General features: G+C 37.2%; 1 protein-coding gene across 1 annotated transcript; it reads right to left on the bottom strand.

The window, feature by feature from the left end:
* Positions 1-4,594: 4,594 nt before the first annotated feature.
* On the bottom strand, positions 4,595-15,182 carry LOC148848174 (flavin-containing monooxygenase FMO GS-OX-like 3). Its single transcript, XM_088951031.1, has 7 exons — positions 13,872-15,182; positions 10,144-10,214; positions 8,463-8,615; positions 8,268-8,350; positions 6,518-6,650; positions 6,252-6,425; positions 4,595-5,044 (listed from the first exon to the last, which is right to left on the bottom strand). Exons 1-7 carry the CDS (start codon positions 14,497-14,499, stop codon positions 4,850-4,852), a joined length of 1,437 nt encoding a protein of 478 aa, XP_088807157.1. The 5' UTR covers positions 14,500-15,182; the 3' UTR covers positions 4,595-4,849.
* Between the last annotated feature and the right edge of the window lie 5,240 nt (positions 15,183-20,422).

The following is a 20,422-nucleotide window of genomic DNA, read 5'->3' on the forward strand; positions in this document are numbered from 1 at the left end:
TCAGGGGAATGATAAAGTCATGTTGGATGGGTATATAGATGCAGACATGATTGGTGATGTTAATTCCTAAAAGTTCATTTCGGGATACTTAATAACTTTTGTAGGAGGAGCAATTTTGTGGCAATCCAAACTTCAAAAGTGTGTTGCATTGTCCACCACATAAGCAAAATATATTGCAACTACAGAAGCTTATAAGGAGATCCTATGGTTAAAGAAGTTTTTCCAAGGATGAGGAATGAAGCAAGAAAGATATGTTCTCTATTGTGATAGTCAGAGTGCTACCAATCTCTCTAAAAATCCAACTTTCCATGCAAGATCCAAACACATTGATGTAAGGTACCATTGGATTCGGGATGTGTTGAATATGAAGTTGTTAAATATTGAGAAGATCCATACTGATGAGAATGGTGCAAATATATTAGCAAAGTCATTTCTTAAAGACAAATTTGAATTTTGTAAAGAAGTTGCGGACTTGGTGAAGCCCCCCGTATGAGCTGGAGGGGGAGAATTATTGGGTGTGGGTCCAACCCATATGAGGGGCCCACCTCACCTTTTCATGCTCCCAAAAAAGAGATGTATTGCGGAAGCCAAAAGGGCTCCCACCTTTTTTTTTTATTTGGTGTGCTTCCATTTCGTAACCACTGAAGTGAGAAAGAGAGAAGAGAAACAAAGGGAGCCGAGAGTCTTTTTGGATTTTGAGTTTTGTGAAAAAGAGAAGAAAAAGCTGGTTTCTATTCCATTCAAGTCCAAGTTCGGATGTGTTATCAAGCCCATGCTTAATGTGATTAAGTATTGTTCAAGGAGTCAAGAATCTCACTCCAATTAAAATTGGTTCTCTTCCTTTCTTCTCAGTTTCATATTTATAGAAACTTGATGACATTCAAATCTTTGTTCTTGTTGAATCCACCTTATATTTGATGATGTTAATGTTGTACTTCTGAGCCAAGGATTATATCCTTGATGTCTGTAAACCTTTAGTTGCTACTAGAGAGGACTATTGTATCCATTAATTTCTGAATTAGTAGAAGACTTTTAAGGACTATAGGTTTCGTGGTTTTCCCCAATTTTGGGGTTTTCACATAAAAATTTTAGTGTACTATTGTGTGGTGGCTGCTATTTGTATTTTCTATTACTTCGTTGAATTGTTTATCTATTGCCATTATTGTTGACAAACCATTTTAACACCCAAACTTAGGGAAAAGTTTGTTGCTGTAATGTGATTACTTTTCACACTTATTTCTACTACTGTAGTATATCTTCCCCAACAAAAAAATAATAATAATCTTTTATATCATATATTCATATATGCAAGGATCAATGGGTCGAGTGTAAACTTGATGTACAATTTGATCGATACTACTTGTCCTTTTAACTTTTTATTTCTAACAATTTTTAGTAAGTTTATAATTACTATTTAAACCTTTTAAAACTACCTAACCATAAGTATTGCACATATTGGTGATCTAAAAAGTCAATATGTATTTAAAATCACAAAAAAAAAACAACTTTTCAATCACTACAAAAATTGATCGTCTCAAAATTTATGACAAGGTGAAAATTAACTATCGTATTGTTGAGTTCTACGTATTTGTGTCTATTATATTTTGCTCAAAAAAATCAAAATTGATGCCATAGGTTTGCACCCAAGGATTCAGCCATCTAGTATTTCCAAAGCTATTTTCTTCTTTACGATGTATTACCTTTGATGTAATGTTTAGGGTCCATTTGGTTTGCTGTTAGAATCTGAATGGGAACCAGAATGGTCTATTCCCATAGTTTGTTTGGTTTAGACTAGGGGTGAGCATTTGGTTTATTCGATTAAAAACCAAATCGAATAAATTGAAATTTTTACAACTGAAATAAAATAATAAAAATTGAGCCAAAACTGAATTGCAAGAAAACCAAAATTTTCGGCTCGGTTTTCGATTATTTCAGTTAAAACTGAATTTAATTAATATACATAAATTATTATATATTATAACCTATAATATATATATTTTAATATATATTATGAAACTGAATTTCATTATAATACATTATATATAATATATTAGTATATAAATATATATAGCATATTATATATTATATATTACATGTTATATATTGAAATTTGTTTTTTTTGCTTAACCGAGTTTCTAATTTTGAAAACTAAAAACCAAAAACCAAAAACTAAAATTCCTAAAAATCGAATTAGCCGAACTGAATTAACCAAAAACTAAAAAATCAAACTAAAAAAACCGAAATCATAATTTTCAGTTTGATTTTTCAGTTTTAACCGAATAATGCTCACCCCTAGTTCAGACAAGAACATTGGGAATGAAAATTGGAATCAACGATAATAGGATTTCATTCGCAAGAGAGGGAGAGAGAATGGCCATTCCCTTAAATGGGGTTATAGAAAGGAAAATTTGCGACCTCCTAGAAGTAGCTCAAGGAATGTTTCTACAAATGAATACACCAAAAAGGTTTTGGGTGGATGTTGTTATGACTACTGCTTATATTATAAATCGCATACCATCTTGATTATTAGAATATAAGGCTCCACATCAACTTTTCTTCCCTAAAGCTCTATTATTTCCTATACCAATACATGTCTTTGATTGTCGATGTTTCATTCATGATCTATTCCCTAATCCCTACCCGTGATAAAATTGACCCTAAAGTTATTGTGTGTGTTTTCCTTGGCTACCCTCTTTCTTAGAAGGGCTATCATTGTTTTGACCTATTTCTTAAAAAAAAAAATACTTCATCTCTATGGATATATCTTCCTTTGACAATAAGCCCTACTTCTCTATTTCTCCTCAAAAGAGTAAGGTTGAGGAGAAACAGAAACAAGTTATATTATCTCATTTTTCTGATCCTCCTCCATTATGTGTCTTTCTTAGACAATGTTATGAAGGCCAGGACTAGCAAAGTTCAAAAGTTGTGGAGCAACTAGAAGTTGTGCAACCAATACCATCGGATTCTTTAGGAGTTGGATCCCTCAAATTTAGGTACTATTATTCATGTTGATGTCCATGAGCCTATTGACATTGACACTTCTGCCTGGAAAAAAAAACTATAGGGTGCAAATGGGTGTTCTCTATGAAGCACAATGGTGATTTGGAGAAAGAAGTGTACATGATCCAACCACCTTTTTTTGTACTAAAAGTAGTAAACAAAAAGTGTGCAAATTGAAGAAGTCTCTATATAGTCTAAAATAGTCACAAAGGGCTTGGTTTAGTAGATACCACCAAACTATGCAACAGATAGGATTCAAGTAGTGTCAGACTAGCCACACACTCTTTGTAAAAGATTAAGGAAAAACGACTATCTTGATTGTCGATGACGTAGTTATCTTTCGTGATGGAGTCTCAGATATACAGAAGTTGAAAGAATTTTTAGCCACCTAGTTTGAGGTGAATGATATAGGACTATTACGTTACTTCCTTGGAATTAAAGTTGCCCACTCTCAACATAAAATCTTCATCTCTCAAAAGAAGTATAACTTTGATCTCTTGAAAGATATAGGAAAGTTAGGAGCAAACCGTATGACACTCTGATAGATGTAGATCATAGTTTAAGGGATTGTAAGGATGAGCCCATAAAAAATATTAAACCATACCAAAGACTTGTGAGAAGACTTCTCTACCTATCTATGACTTGGCCTGACATTGCATATGTTGTGGGCGTCCTTAGCTAATTCATGTGTGCACCTAAGGTAGAACACTTAAGAGACGATAGAGAGAGTATTCAAATACCTAAAGAAGTTTCCACAGATGGATCTTCTCTTCAAGAAGCATGGGCATATGAAAGTTGAAGTTTATATTAATGTTGATTGGGCTAATTTTGTGGATGGCAAAAAATTCACCAATGGATATTATACTTTTGTGGGAGGAAACCTTGTTACTTGGAGAAATAAAAAACAAAGTGTAGTGGCTATGTCTAGCATAAAGGCGGAGTATAAGGCCATGACCCATAGAGTTGCAGAACTTTTATAAATTGAGAATGTGCTAGTAAACTAGGTTTTCCTCTTGATGATCCTATGTCACCCTATTGTGACAATAAGCCTGTGTTTGGTTTAAAGGAAAAAGTAGGAAAAGGAAGGGAAACCTATACAAGGTTTGTAAAAGTTTCACTATATTTTCCTTCCTTTCCCTACCTTTTCCTTCAAACCAAACATAGCTTAAAATTGCCATCAACATTGCATTTACCCTAATGCACATTAAGGTGGACAAACATTTCATCAAAGAGAAATTAGAGAAGGGAAAAGTGTGCACTCCATGTGTTAGCCCAAAAGAGCAACTTGCAAATATTCTTACAAAAGATCTTTATCACTACTAAGGAGTAGTGATGTAATGCTCTTAGTTATGTTACAAGGCACTTTAGTCTTTTTATTATTTTTAGTTGCCCTACACAATATATATTATTGTTAGCCAAGAATTTTTGCTCTCTCACAATTTCTCTTCGCCTCTTCCTTTCTCTCCCTTCATTCTCTTCTTCGATAATAGCTTTCATTAGTAAATCACCAACATCCCTAAAGAACTCTACAAATTCACTCAATTCTTTCTCCTTTCTTGGATAAATGCTCAAGCTTTTGTTCAAAAGATTCATAAATAGGAAGATCACTAAGACATCATATATTGGATTCTAAGAGTAAAAATAAGCATATCTTCAAGAATCAAGGAGTGGCCCCAATAACAATAGGTAATACAAGAATCGTGAAGGCAAATGGTTGAAACATTCACCATCTAGAGGCCTTAATTTGTCATCGTGGTCTCTTTGGCAATGGAAATAGCAAATGCAAGGAAATGGTTAATGCGGACTATTTCCAGCTTGAGTCATAGAAGCCTCTGTATTTTCCGCTTTATCACATGTTACCTCCATTTGAGTACTGACGAAAGTATTCATCTGCTTGTAGAATCAGATGTTCATCATCCCATACATCACGATATGTTTTTGGTCGGTCTACCCTGTTCTTTCGATTGGCATGAAGCATCTGAATTCTCCATTCCTCTATGCCTGAACATCCACACCGGGTGGCAAGCCAGTCATTATACACAAACTGCACCCAACATTCAAAATCACCATTAAAGTTCACTAAAATACAAATTAATATACTCTTTCTTTCCACAGAAGAGACTTTTATCATATCAAAAGGGCCCTAAAACATATTGCCACACAAGAATTCTCCAAATTGTAGAAGAGAGGCATGTGAACCCCATATGTTCCTTTTGCTAATCAAGAAAATAAGTTAAATTGTGAGCTTTATGGAATTTCCATTTCTTCCAAAGGAGAAGGTTGATATGGTTGTTCCTATAGAGTATAGACACGATGCTATTACAGTCAAAACATGTCCCTACCACAAAAATTATCATTGGCAATTCATAGATTGAAAAATGAATTATGACGTAGCATGAAGTGTAAAGGGAGAAGAGCACTGTCTTCTTCAAAAGAAACAAAGATTTGAATCCACAAGGAGAAGGAGAAGAAACACAAGAAAATAGTATTCAAGAGTCCAACTATGGTGCATTTCAAATATTGATGCACCTTAAATCAAATTTCAACAATCAGTGTTAAAGATGTCACATGGTCCGTTTACTTTTCATGGTTCATGTTTCATAGGGTGTACTTAACATTAAAGACTTTAACAACATTAAGGATTCAACTGTGACATGTCGCTTTATCATTGATTCAAGTTTTTGCTTCACAGTGCAGTTCGTGCACCATAGATTTTGCTAGTATTCAATTCACTAAATTTGACCTTGTACAGTCGTTTATTTATAGGTAATGTGGAGCATTCCCAAAATAATAAACTTTCTGATTGGACTCAAAACTCTCTAAAACATTGTAATTTACTGAAAGAAGACTTCCTAAACAATATCAAACTCAAAATATGTTATAATGACAAAAATATAAAAACTTACTTAAAAGGAAATCTTTTAGAAAAAAAAAAACATTTTCAGAGGCCAAAACGATGGAATTTTCAGAGGCCAAAACAATCGTTTTGTCGAAAATAGATGCCCAGATCAAAAGTAATGGCCATTTAAAGTTTTAGTGTCTCTTTTGGCCTCTCTTTTTCTGTCAATCATGGGCTTCTAAAAACCTTTTAGCAACACATGTTCTACATCAAATTATTTGTCTATATTTATCTGCGGATATGTGTATGGAGATGGATATACACGTGGAAATCAAATAGTGCATTAAACATCAATTCGTAAGGGAATTTAATTGGACTTTCATCATCAATGAGATCCTTAGATCAAATTTACCTGGGAATCTCCCATCTTATGAGTGTATCGCTTGGGCCAGCCAGCAGATTCAATCTTTGAATAGAAGTCCTTCACATCTTCCATCATCTCTTCCTCTGAAGGAAGTGTAAACCGACCTGATAAAATACCCGCTACCCACCTGCTTTGTAATTCAAACAAAGGGAAAGGAAGAACCTGGCACCACAAATATGGAAAGATATACCTCCACTATCAAAAGACTAATAAATTATCAAAAATAAAGAGCACATAATGTCTCTGAGACAAACCATAAAAGGTAGTCCAATGAAGGAGAGCCATGGAGCTAAAGATGGAGGAAATATGTGCTTGTATAGTGGTCCTACACGATTGTCATCCACACTGATATTCCTCATCTCCAGAAAAGGAAAATGATATCTGTACCTGAGAAAAAAAAAAAAACAGATCTTAGTATATTTGGAGCTTATGGAAAGAAATAACTTGAAGGTTGATGGTTGTGCAACATTTCTCCTTAATCCCCAGCTCCAAACATGGATCTTTAAGCACTGGTCCCAAGCACAGGATTCAATGTGGCAGATTTTCTGTGTTGCCATTGAGTCCTATAGATTTTGGCACATGAATGAGATGAACCCTTAAAATGGATCATCCATTTCAGAAACTTTGGGTGAATGAAATTCGTGTATGGAAGGATGCATGTATGAGACATATGCTAAAAATGACTGAACTAAAACAGTTCATCCATCCAAACTATCAGTTCTATCCAGAAAAATTCACCACAAACTTTCTTACAGTACAGTGCAACAAGATGGAAAAGATTAAAAAACAACAGATGCAAATATCACACAAAGGATGGGCACTAGGTTCTTTTAAGATTCAACTGTCAATTGTACAACACTACTTGCAATACCTGGAACTGGCTTGGCTGTTACATTTTTTGGGTTCAAAGTTGGGAGCAGCAAAAGATCAAAAGTGAAAACTGAAAAGGAATATGAATAAGAAGGTATTATAAAGAATGTTATCAATAACCTCCACAAAACACAAAGTAACCAAAACAAAGCTAAAATTGAAAGGAATGCAGTGCCTCTGGGAAGGAAATAATAACCCAGAAAAGATGTTCCGAGTTATGGACCAAGCGGTGTGTTAATATATTTGAGGAATGTTACTAAAGATTTTGTTTTGAAAAAAATCGAAATACACATTTGAATTGTTGTATGACAAAATAGATTCTGCATCACAAAAAATAATGATAATGGGCCCTGCATGTTGGAGTTGTTTGGGCAGCGATAGGTGACCCTTCCTGATTTAAAGGATTTAGTCTCTTCTTGGTGAACTTCTAATCTGATCAGGGGTGGTAAGATCCTTTGGAACATGGTTCCAGCTGCCATTTGATGGTATGTTTCAAATGCACGCGGTTAGAAGATCTTTTACGAACAGCAGCAGTCTTGTGGAGATGGTTTGTGGCAGGTTGAGAAACGTCTCATCCAATGGGTTTCTATTTGTAAAATCTTAGGGAGATCAAGTTTGATAACTTTTGTAATCACTGGGGGAATTTGATTTATGATGACCCTGTTATCTTTTAGCTACAAGCTGCTGCCCTTGAATCAGTCCCCCTCTATCTTTGTATTTGTTTCCTTATTACTTTTCAAGAAAAAAAAAGGACAAAATTAAAGAGAGTTTATTGTGCAAATAAAGGGGGTTAGGATATCTTCAACTTGTCTTTTTTCTGATTTAAGGGCTCAGTGGCAGACAAGCCTTTGGCGTTAACATTGGCCTAATTGATATCTTATGTCCCCTCCTCACCCCCATGATGCTTATATAGTTATATGACAGAACAGAGACTAGAATAGAAAAGGACATAACACCTGTAAAAATTGCTAGAAGTTAGGACCATACCCAGCCCACCCCTCCCAAGACCCTGGATTGTCAGGACTGCATCTATGCCACTTTCCTTTTTCATGATTCTTTTAATGTTGACCCATTTTTCATTGCACATTTGTACTAATTATTCCATGAGTCAGAGCCATACTAATCAAGACATACCCTGTGCAGTGCAGAATGACATCAACATGGGCAAAACTCCCATCTTGGAAAGCCACTGTGCCATCTTCTTGAGCTCTTTCAACCTGCATTAATTTAACTGAATGAGCATTCTGAACGCATTTGTTCGAATCTATCCCTTGCTGGTTTCTTTATGAGAACTACTAACTCTCACTCACCACAGGAGAATGTTATTACCATAGAATGAAGCCACAGATTATCATATCCAGCCAGCTTTCCAATTTCTCCAGGAGTCGCAGATCTTGAAGAAATATGAACTTCTTTGGCAACAACAGCAATGTCCATGGAAATGTCAACAGCACTAGCAGAACTTCCTATCAAAACCACAACCTGTCCGTAGCAGTGAGTGAATGAAATAAATGATTTTTAAGGAATAAAGGAAACAGAAAGGAAAAGATTTACAACAATCAGTCAACTTTGTCATTAATATGTTATTTTTAATCTAGTCTGAGTTCCTATTGCTACCATGTGCTTTTCATATGCCGTCAGTGCTACAAGGGAAGAGAAGAAGATATGTGTGCATGCGTGAGTACATATAGGAAAATGATGTAGAATTAAGCAATATTCCAAAATGCTGCACGTGGCGTATGACTTTCTACTTCACACCTCTAAAGCTTGCACATAGTGCAGGTGCAATCAAGAAAGACAATTCCCTTCTGCTCTGACAATTTGAATGACTTAACTATTTGTTACCTGCTTTTTTTTCTCAAACAAGACCGGGTTGAACCTCATAGCTACAGAACCATTAATATCCCTTAACCCATTTAACATGAGCTGTTAATGGATCCAGACAACCCAATGGTGTGTATCCAAAACAGGGACCAATATGTAGATAGGGAGGTTGGTATGAATGTCTAAGTGATGATCCATTTATAATCACATTGGTTTGCAGGTCCACCTCTGCCAAAACTAACCCAACACCTCAAAAATTAGTAAAATCTTAGTTTTCTCAGTTTCAACTGTTAAATAACTTGTACCATTTCTGAACGCTTTTGTAAATATTTTAGATATATTTGAAATCACAGGTTTGTTGATGCCAGTAGTCGAACCAAAAAAACTAAAAATTCCAAAATTAAAATCTGTGGATACAAAACTTTTCAACATAACTCTACTAACAGTCACTCAGTGAATGCCACGATGAATATAGGGAATAATTAAAGCTACTTGATTGATAATTGCCTTCTACTCTTTTGCAGCCTATTCCACCTTCTCATCCATAGTCTCGAATGAAATCAGTTTATCATGTTCAACAGCATATCATTTAACCATTGAACTATTATCTTAACGATGAACAAAACTACCAAATATGATAGTGCTTGCTCTATACCAGAGAACAAGCAGAATTCTTAAGCTTACAGTAAGTTAATGTCTTAATTTCCTCAAATGTACATAACACACTTTTTTTCTTTCTGTGAAATATGGAATTTCATAAAATGGGAAGAATCTGAGCCAAGTTACTTGACTCATTTAGGGAAAAATCTATGATCTGGCTTAGACCTTTATATGCAATGAATGCAAACCTTGATCTACTTCTTAGCATTAGTTATTCATGTGGTCTGAGCATTTATTTTCTTGGATATCCTAGGCAGGCTGCACTTGTTTTTAACATGATAAATGCTCCTTGGGATTTTTCAAAAGCCTAATTCAGATTCTCATCAACAATGATCAATGGTGAAACTGAAATTTAAAATCCCATCAACAATAACGTTAGAGAAGTTCATTACAACTTGTAAGATAGTAGTTGGATGAGTGCAAAACAAGAATTAAGTCCATAGTGTCAAAATTCTGCCCCATATACAGTGTGGTACACAAAATCTTGAAGCTTAAAGGGGAGATGAGAGTGAGAAGCAGAACATACTTGATCACGGAATGGCTCAGGAATGCGATAATTGTGGCTATGCATTTGTTTCCCTGGCCAAGTTTCAACACCTGGAAAAAATGTCTGTAGCAATTAGAACACACAATGTTTAGGTAAATACGTTACATGGAAAAGAGTAGTTTTTACTTAACATTGATACCTAGCAAAGCATTCTTCAGTCATTTGACTCATTTTAATTGTTCAATACAATTATGTTATTGGTATCCTTAAAATTAAGATATCCCTGCGGAATAATGCCAGTTCATGTGCATCTCCAACTGAATACAAGTGAAACAATAACAAAGTTCACCACAGTGGCTGTAATTATATTACCAAGGTAACATGTTTAGAACAATTATTATGGTTCCAGAAAACAGCTCCTACTTATTGGCAAGTTGAAAATGTCCATTCCTGATTATGGTTCCACCATAGATTTCTTTAGGCCCTATGATGTTATACAGATAATATAAGTGCATACATGGATATGGATACAGGAAATGGGAATATGAATCCATTTCCTAAAATCTTGGCCATGGGATATGAGTATGGGTATCCTATATGACATGCTTATATCATGCCTTTATATCTACCTTCTCAATGTGAATGTCCTTTATCAAGACTTATGTCTTGCCAAATTTAATTAAGCTTCTAAATTGTAAGGATTTTTTAATGGTATAATTTGTTAAAACACACCATTTTACATATTTAAATGTTAATGCTATATAACAATCAGGAAAAAAAAAGTGTTAAATGCTATAGAGTACATCTAGAAGTGTCCATGCAGTATCTTGTATCATATCTGATAAGTTTTGTGTCCCATCATGGTTTTGGTCTTCTTTCAATCAAGGCAGAAAGATAAACGTCAGAGACAAGAAAATCAGGGGAAGTGATATTTTCCATTGACTTTTGCAATATAAAAGTAAAAACACAAGGGAATGGAAACAGGCATTCCATCCAAAATACTAATACCTTCTTTTAAATTTGGAAGGACTAAAGCCGGTCTAATATTATCCCAAAAAAATTAAGGGAAAATATAACTGAAACCCACCTAACAAATTTAAATTGACCATACTCCCACAACAATTCAAAACTTCCAACACCCACTTTGACACCATACCCCCCCCCCCCCCCCCGAATTGGCATCAACTCCCCCCATTGTCACTGTCTCAACTGTACAGTGAAGTTAAAATTTGTTAGGTGGGGGTAAGTGAAGATTCCCCTAAAACGAATGAAATTTTCAATACTTTCATTGTTGTTATGCTAAATCCCTTTATAATTAATACATTTAGTTAGTAACGAGATAAAATAAAAAGTTGTTAAGTTGCCAAACCAACCACTAGAACAAGAGCATAAACGCAAGCAATGGTTGGGTTGCTCCACTGCAACCTGGGTGATCAGGGTTCAAATCTTGGAAACAGCCTCTCTGTATGTGCAGGGGTAAGGCTGCATACATCTGCCCCTCCCAGGCCCCGCATTGGCAAGAGCCTTGTATACTGGGCTGCCCTTTTTAAATCACAAACTAATTAATGTTAATTAGTTTCTTCAACATATGTATGATAGAAGCTTTAATAGTAGAGAACCACAAATTTTGACAATGTGTCATAAACTTGTCTCAAGTTCCAGTTATTTGCTCAAGCAAATTCAGGTAAATTTATCAATTCTTGTGAGGAAGTGTAGATGAGTGAGAATCTGTAAAAGTAAAAACATGTTGCAATGTAACTGATGTAACCGTTTCTGGCCACGTACCAATGTTTTGTGATGTAAAAATTTTTTGGCTAAGTACCTCGTTATTTGACCTGGTGGTGACGTGCCTTAGTGATGAGCTGCTTGGTGGCGAACTGCCTGGTGGAGAACTGCTTGGGGGCAAACTGTCTGGTGGCGAACTGCCTGGTGGCAAGCTCCCTGGTGGCGAACTGCCTGGTGGAGAGCTACCTGGTGGCGAACTCCCTACTAGGCGGCCTGTGACTTAGAGAATGGTGGAGCTCCTTGGTGTAGCGCAACTCGACTGCCCTCAGCATGAGGTGGTCTTCTTTCCTTTGTAGGTAGTGGGAGTTGAGGGACCTACGAGAACTCCATCTTTTCCTCCTCTTTGTAGGTGGCGGGAGCTGAGGGACCTGTGAGAACTCCATCTTTTCCTCCTCTTTGTAGACGGCAGGAGCTGAGGTACCTACGAGAACTGAATCAGAGGACCCGAGGGTATTTTCCCGGTGGGGGCTCTCCAACGCTTAAGTTAGCACTCTGATTGTAGAGAGCTTTGAAGATAATATTGGAGAAACGAGAGAGCTAGAGAGCAGGGATTACCTCCATTTTTTTCCATCATCTTTCCCCTTTGGGGGGTGAGGTCTTTATATACCGGAGCCCTCGTGGGTTAGGTGGGTGAAAAGCCTCCAAACGGTAAGACTCGTCACATTCCGTCAGAACCGGGGCACGGTGGTGAACTCCTCGAGGTCGTCAGGCTGGCGCTTGTGTCAAGCGGCCAGGTCGGTGCCTGGGCCAAGTTGTCAGGGCGGCGCCTGCGTCAGTCGGCGGGTCGGTGTCTGGGCCAGGTTGTCAGGTCGACGCCTGTGTCAGTCGGCGGGTCAGTGTCTGGGCCAGGTCGTCAAGTCAGTGCCCGTGTCAGTCGGCGGGTCGGTGTCTAGGCCAGGTCCTCAGGAAGGAGATCTTCCTGCGATACTACTGTACTGAGCTTCTCTACAAGTGACGAGCTGCCTATGGCGAGCTGCCTGTGGCAAGCTGCTTATGGCGAGCTGTGGCGAGCTGCCTATGGTGAGCTACCTATGGCAAGCTGCTTAAGGCAAGCTGTGGTAGCTGCCTGTGGCGAGCTGCCCGTGGCAAGCCGCTTATGGCGAGCTGCCAAGAGGCCATACTTAGTTGGCATGAGGTGCCACGTGTCACAATTCCACTGGAGGGACAAATCTGCCCCCATCAGTAACTGATGAAGCAACTGTATACCTAATCAACAGAAATTACCAGCAATACATTCTTATTTTTCTTTTTGAATGGAAAACTACTGAAGATGAACTCTAATAATAAACCAATATCTACTATACCATGAAGGGAATAATTGTTTCTTCACATAACCAAACTATAGCTGTCATCCCCCAGGAAGGGTTTTCAGTTGGATGTACAGCAATAAGTTATAAATTGATACTATAAAGACACTTCAATTTTCACACTCATTCTTACAATAGAGATAATTCATATAGCAGATTAAAATGCAAGTTAGCTATCATGTAAGGCCCCAATCAATTTAATAAATTCAAGCTTTAGTAACTGAACCTTCTCAGATGTGTCGCCCTGCACATCACTCTGATTGTTGAAATTTTATTCAATCTAATTCAGTAAATATGAAATGATATTAAACCTTAACTTCCTAGCCATTCGTTGTTCTTCCACCAACTTCAGTGAAACTGGAAGTTTGTAACAATGTTTTTTGTTACTGAAATTTTACAGATTGCGAAGATTTGAGATTTACATCCCTATTACAGAGAAACCAATGGAGCCTAAGCCTACACTACGTATGTAATATCCAAAAATAAACCGGTTTAATCTGCTTTCACACTAAAAGCAAGAAGAAACTGCAGAAACAGTATTTATATAAAGAGCAAGTAAATCCATGATTTGCAGAAAGCTAGCACCCAAACTTTGACCGCAAGAGAATGAAATGTTTTTGGAAGGCAGGGGGGGTTCTCTGAAACAACTGTCCAGAGGAAAATAATCAGAATTACCTGGAATTTCCGCAATTCGGGGTTCTGTATAGTGCCCGTTACATACAACAACAGCATCATAAATCTCACCCGCTTCGATCCACAAATCGTCCTGGGCATCAGTATCAGTTCGAGTTCTCTCGCGGGACCTTAGTATCCACTTTCCTTCCTCTACCAGACCAATATGAAACACCTCAGTGTCAAACCGTATCAATCCAGTGAGTTCGAAATGTCGCGCGAAATCCTCCAGATGGAGTAAGACCTCTCGATGGCCGGGAAATCTTCGAGGGTCCCTGTCTTTTCCATCTCTGACAACAAACGGGAAATCGAGAAAGCCCATGACTTGTCGAGGGACATTGGTACGCAGAGAGTCGTAGAGACTGGAGTGGATGATGGCCCGAGAAGGGTGGAGTCCCATTGGATCGGATTCGACGTTGGCGTCGTAGACCCAAGTCCCTCCGACCCGATCGCTCCGTTCAAAGACTACGACGTTATGGCCTTCTCTGCGCAGCTCTCTAGCCGCCACGAGGCCAGCTGCGCCGGCACCGATCACGGCGACCTTGCGCGAGCTTTTGGTGGCGATGGCTGGCGGCATGACTAACCCGTGAAGAACCGGTGTTGCCATGTCAGAAAGGAAGGATTTCATCATTTCAATAGCGAGCCGTAGGGTGATGAGACGAGAAGTGACGACAGGAAGCACGTAAGATAGCCATTTGTTTTTTCCCTTTTTTTGGTTAAAAATTTAGGGCCGCCATTTGGTTTAATTTAAAACACCACATCAACGATGTTTCACGTTTTCTCTAGAACATTAGCGTCTTCAGGGTCGCGCATGTAACCACAGTCGCAGGAAATGTTTTCTTGATAGAATTTTGACGACGTGGCGGTGTTTCTCACCATTGGTGGAGCGAGAAACATGGGAGCTGGAACTGGTAAGCTTCGTCTGGAGGTTAAAGAAGAAGCTGGCAAATTTCTCGGTCCCAGACCCAGCCGACGGGGATGACTGGCTGAGGCTTGTGCTTGACTTGAGCTGAGCAAGCGGACACTAGCCGAGGTTGTTGCTCATCACTCTTCTTCTTCGTTGTGGGCCTTCTGGCAAACAATTAACTGAAACGGGATTAGTCAGTGCGAAGCCCGTTCGAACAGCCATAATGCGCCTTGCACTGACTGAAGCCGAATACGGCTGCAACCCGTTCCAACAGTAATTATAGTCTTAGCATTGCTCTTTTATAAGCACAGAAATACGGAGATATTCCCGATGCAACGCTGTTCGAACACCTTCTGACTGAAGTCGACCTCTTATTTTATGGGAGACGGGCTTCAGACTTACTCAATGCAATGACTGTCCTTACTTTTCCATACTTCTTCTAATGGCTGTTGGAATGAGATCGGATAAATCTGTGTCCACACTTTTCTAATAGTATTTTATGATCTTGTATTAAGAATATCTTCCTATTAGAGATATTCTCAATGTAAGGCGGTAAATGTTGTTCAAACTAAATCTAAACTATGTTGGAATAGCCTTTACACCCAATGCAAGGTTATAATGGGTGTTTGAACAGGCTTTGCACTAGCTGAATCCAGTTTCGTTGGAAAATCAGCTTTTATCGGGACAAGCCTATACCCACACTGTTCCAATGGCTGTTTGAAATAAAGCACATACGTAGGGAGATTTTCTCAATGCAAATTTGTAAAGACTGTTTGAACAGGCTTTGCCTTAACCAAATCCGAATTCATCCTTATCCGTTAGCTACCAACAAAATGCTCCCAACAATGTCCCAACAGCTCAGTGTAACCATGGGAACATATTTTACTGTCATTCATTAGTAGATGCTCGTGATGTAGCATGGATTAAAATATGTAATACTGGATACACTGCCATTATATCGTGTCAAATCGTGCGTATCACATCGTACCGATGCGTTGATACACACAGAAATGCACACAACTCCCATATATAAAATGTGGTTAGCCCGATTTGAATCATAGTTAAATCAATTAGATGCTAAACGCTTAGTGTGTAAAGTGAAAAATTTTAATTTTATTATCTTTATTGTAAACATACAATCTAAATAAAGTTATATTAAAAATTAATATGTTCAAAAAATAATATTAAAATTTAATATTTATAATTATAAATGAAATAAAAATTCTACTAATTTATATTTATATCAAAGATTGGTTTTCTATTCTCAATAAATTTATACAAATAAAAAATATTAATAATAGAATAATTATTTTAGTATTTAAAATTCATACATTTGTACATATTTATTATTAATTGATATTTTAATTTACATTAGATAATAATATATTTATTATTTATAAAAAATAAAAATTTTAAGCATATAATATTATACTAAATCTGTAAGTACATGTGGCTCACCTTCATGGAATTTATGATTGAGGTCATAGAGCAAGATGACGGACAATGCCCAGAGTAATCGGAATAGCCAACAAACCTCTCTAGAAGCACGACAACACTCCACAGAAGTAACACAAGGCTTACGAACTTGCAATGAGCGTAAAACACCATCCAAGATTTGCGATAAGCAGATAATACTATCTGGGACCCATGATGAGCACGGAGTACTATCCCAAACTTGCAATGAGCATAAAATGACATCACAAGCCTACAACAGACCTAATACATTATTAGTATCCTGCGATGAGAATAAAATAGTAGTTCATACCATGATAAGCGATGAGTGAAGACAAAGTCGGCAATATATATTCACAGGTAGATTTGTTCATGGGCCGGGCTGGGCTTGGGTCGGGCTTTCACTCTGTATTAACAGATTATTCTAAGGCCTGAGCTCGAGCCTAGCTCGACCATCGGGCCTACAACTTGGGCCCGAGCCCAGCCCTCATAAAAAGCCCGAGCCCAAAATTTATCCCATGTTGTTACTACTGTTGAAGCGGTTGAATAGAGAGAGAGAGAGAGAGAGAGAGAGAGAGAGTGAGAGAGAGAAATTATAAAGAAAAAAAATGTATATATTAAATTATAAATATATATATATTTCAATAAATATTATATTATTTATATATATTATATAATATATAAAATATATAATGTTGAGTCGGGGTAGGCCTTTTTGACAAATCCTAAGCCCGGCCCATAACACAATCAGGCTTACTGTGTTAGGCCCAAGGTTAGGTCCGCAGGCCTAATTACATGACCAAGCCCGACCGGGGTGCGGGCCAGGCCATCGGGCTACCCAGCCCATGAACAGGTCTATTCACAGGTGACTCACGCTCCATATGGTTGCAACTTACTGTGACGAAGCGTTCTAAAGATGACTTTTGAAGACATTTAGACAAATCAGTCGATCGAAAGTCCCAACATGTGACCACAAGAGAACCCATGAAAGGTGTAGCTAACACGTGCTATGCGAGAATCCTTAGTGAAAGGAAACTCTACCCCTAGATAGTCTCGCTAGACACGTGGTGAAACTTTAATAGAATTTGCTTGATAACTGACATGAGAATAAAGATCCCATTTTCTAATAAAGAGCGGTCTCTTTTGGGATCTTCTCCTAATAGCCCTAGGACCCCATCTATAAAAGAAGGGACAACCCTCCTCCCAGATTAGACAACCATATAGCTCTAAACCCTAAGGCTTCTCAACAGGATTTCTCCCTTCTCTCCTCTCTCCCTCTCTTCCCCATCGTCTCCCCGGACCTTCGGAGACTTGACCAATCACCAAGAGTTCATGGTGATTACAAAATCTATCAAATCCACTAACTTAAATTTATATAAAAAATGATTTCTTATTTAAAAAAATTATTGAAATAAAAATGTTAATAATGGAATAATGAATTATTAATTAAAAATTATGAATTTGCATATATGTATTTTAAAAATTTTAATATATAGATATGAAATATTTTAAGTTAATATTATATATTTTATAAATTACCAATTGATATTTTAATTTACATTTTATTATAAAATATTTATTATTTACAAAAAGAAATATATTATTTATCAAGTACTTCAAAATTTAATATTTGGTTGATGCAAAGTAAAAAAAAAATAGTTGATATAGTAATTAAAATATAATAATTGCATATGTTTTGTGTCTTGAACTTAAATAGAATATAACATAATAATGGTTTTATGCATGTGTTAATTTGTAAAGATCAATATAATATGAGTCTTGGACTATTGAGTGATGGATTATCAATATGCCAATTATATTAATTGTAATATTTTTTAATATATATCATTAAAATATACATTTCTTATATATTTACATCTTATTTGTGGTTATTTTGACCTTAAAGTTAGTGTAATTGATGTATTTATGAAATTTGTATGTATTTTCCTAATGTATTCATGTATTTTCATATCTTTCGTACGTATTCATGCATTTCTAAAGTGTATCCGTATCCGTATCCATATCTAAATTGTCCGATACGACATTCGATATCGGTACTTTGATCCTTAAGCTGCAGTGATCACTACTTGGGATATCATTAGGGCTATAAATGGATCAGATTCAGATCGATATTCAAATCTGATCGGATTATTATAAACTTCTATCCAAATTCAATATGAAATTTGATTGAATTTGAAGACTTCGGATTTGAATTTGAAAACTATTGGATTTGGATCGAATTCGAATTTAATCTGATTTTACTTTTTTTGTAAATAAATAAATTAATGTAAATGGTGATTACATTAGAATCTCTAGTTCAATTTCCGAAAAAAAAGGCGTCAAAATCCTCGTTCAAGATTTGGTGGCTCGATTTCGAATGGATTCTTGGATTGGATTTTTATTCATCCCTGATCTTGACTGGATGAAAGAATCCAACCAGCACTGCATTAGCGCGAGGAGGCCACCCTTCATTCCTTGTGAATTTTGTCCCAGCCACTGATGTTTTACAATGATTTCTCTCTCTCCCTGCGGTGAATCACAGGGTTATCTCCCCACTTAAGGAATGACGACTCATAAATGGTGGCCCGATCTCTGCCCCAAATTTGCCACCGGAATCAAGAGCACGAAATCGATCCTTGTGACTAAAGCACTCCATTCGTTGACTTTGCTCCTTTCACACTTTGTTGATCTTAACATGCCCCAACGACAACAGAGAACGGCTCAGCCCCAAAAGGCAACGAAAACCAACAACAGCTCAAAGATGGATCACAAGACAGAGTTCTTGCTGAAAACCCTCCTAAGAATGACGCATTGGGGAAGAGAAAGGTGGGAGTCATGTGCCGTTGAAGAGAGAAAATTCCACCGCGTCGAGGTCATTAAATGATGCAAAATGCCCTATGATGGCCTCTGGTTTGCACTTCGATCACAAGGAGGAATGGTGCATAGTGTCTCATTGATGGTTTTATCGAAGTAACGACTTCTAAGCAAGTGATGGTTCTTGAACCGGTGTATGCAATACTAGAAAACCGAACATAGAGGGGAGTTATAAAAGGAAAAGGAAGCAACGCAGCAGAAGGGAGTCTTGAATGCAAAACCCGATTGATAAACATCACTTTTTCCTTTGAATTCCGTATTATTCCATCTTGGTTTTTGTTGATATCACAACAAGGAATTCTCAATTAATGACGCCAATTGTTTTTGGTGTAGGACTTCAACATGCGCTACATTGGCTACTTGGGATATTGTTAGGGCTGTATAGGGATCAGATTCCGATCAATATCCAAATCTGATCAGATTATTATCCAAATTCAATATGAAATTTGATCGAATTTGAAGACTTCGGATTTGAATTTGAATCCTACTAACAGAGTTGGATTTAATCAGATTGAATCTGATTTTTCTTTTCAAATTTTATATATAAATAAAACATACTAAAATTTTTGTTTATATATAATCATATATAATATAATATATAAAAATATATTTTTTTATGATTTTAAATATAATTATATAAACTTTATATAGTAAAATTAATAAATATTATAATATAATCATGTTCAGATTTTAATCAGATTAGATTGAGTTAAATCCGAATTCAATCCGATTACTAATAAGATGCAAATTGCAAAATCCAAGTCCCATGTGATTACATAAATACATCGTCAAAACCTTAAATAATTGGACCATATGTCAGATTAGGCGCCATGGATTTTTTGATATCATTAACAAGCCTAGATGATGGAGCACAATTCGGCCGGTCTTAGTTGTCAACGATTTCGCCTCTAACTGGAGCGACAGGGAGCCTGAAACGGAGAAGATGAGGGAACTCCGGGGGGAACCCGGTGTGATGATTCTAAAGCTCAAGTTAGTATTGTCTCAAAGGCAAAGTAAAGACCAGATGGCGCAAAGTTCACATACCTTGTTGTTGGGGGTAGGGGGCCTTTTATAACCACTTCGCGTACTCACTCAGAAGCCCCTATCAGGTCGGGTATGATTACCTTTGTTTCTGCCAGTTCGGGTGTCGTCTTTTCTGCTAGGACAGAACCGCCACTGCTCCTTGTCGGAGCCGTCTCTGTAACTGGAGATGGCGGTGTCAAGTGGCGGTGGCAGGTGGCCGTTTGAAGTGCGGCCGTCAAGCGTCAGATCCCAAGTCAGTCAAGTGTGCCGCCCCTGGGTACAAACTTCCTCGGTGTCA

The sequence above is a fragment of the Nelumbo lutea genome, chromosome 6, assembly GCF_056320005.1.
Source record: "Nelumbo lutea isolate HS-2025 chromosome 6, American lotus-T2T, whole genome shotgun sequence".
NCBI lineage: Eukaryota > Viridiplantae > Streptophyta > Magnoliopsida > Proteales > Nelumbonaceae > Nelumbo > Nelumbo lutea.

Coding starts and splice junctions, on each gene's coding strand:
- LOC148848174 (XM_088951031.1), bottom strand. CDS start 14,499: ATGATGAAATCCTTCCTTTCTGACATGGCAACACCGGTTCTTCACGGG. Junction 8,616..10,143: donor CTGAGCCATTCCGTGATCAA/GTATGTTCTGCT, acceptor TGCTACGGACAG/GTTGTGGTTTTGATAGGAAG. Junction 5,045..6,251: donor ATAAGATGGGAGATTCCCAG/GTAAATTTGATC, acceptor TGTTGGGTGCAG/TTTGTGTATAATGACTGGCT.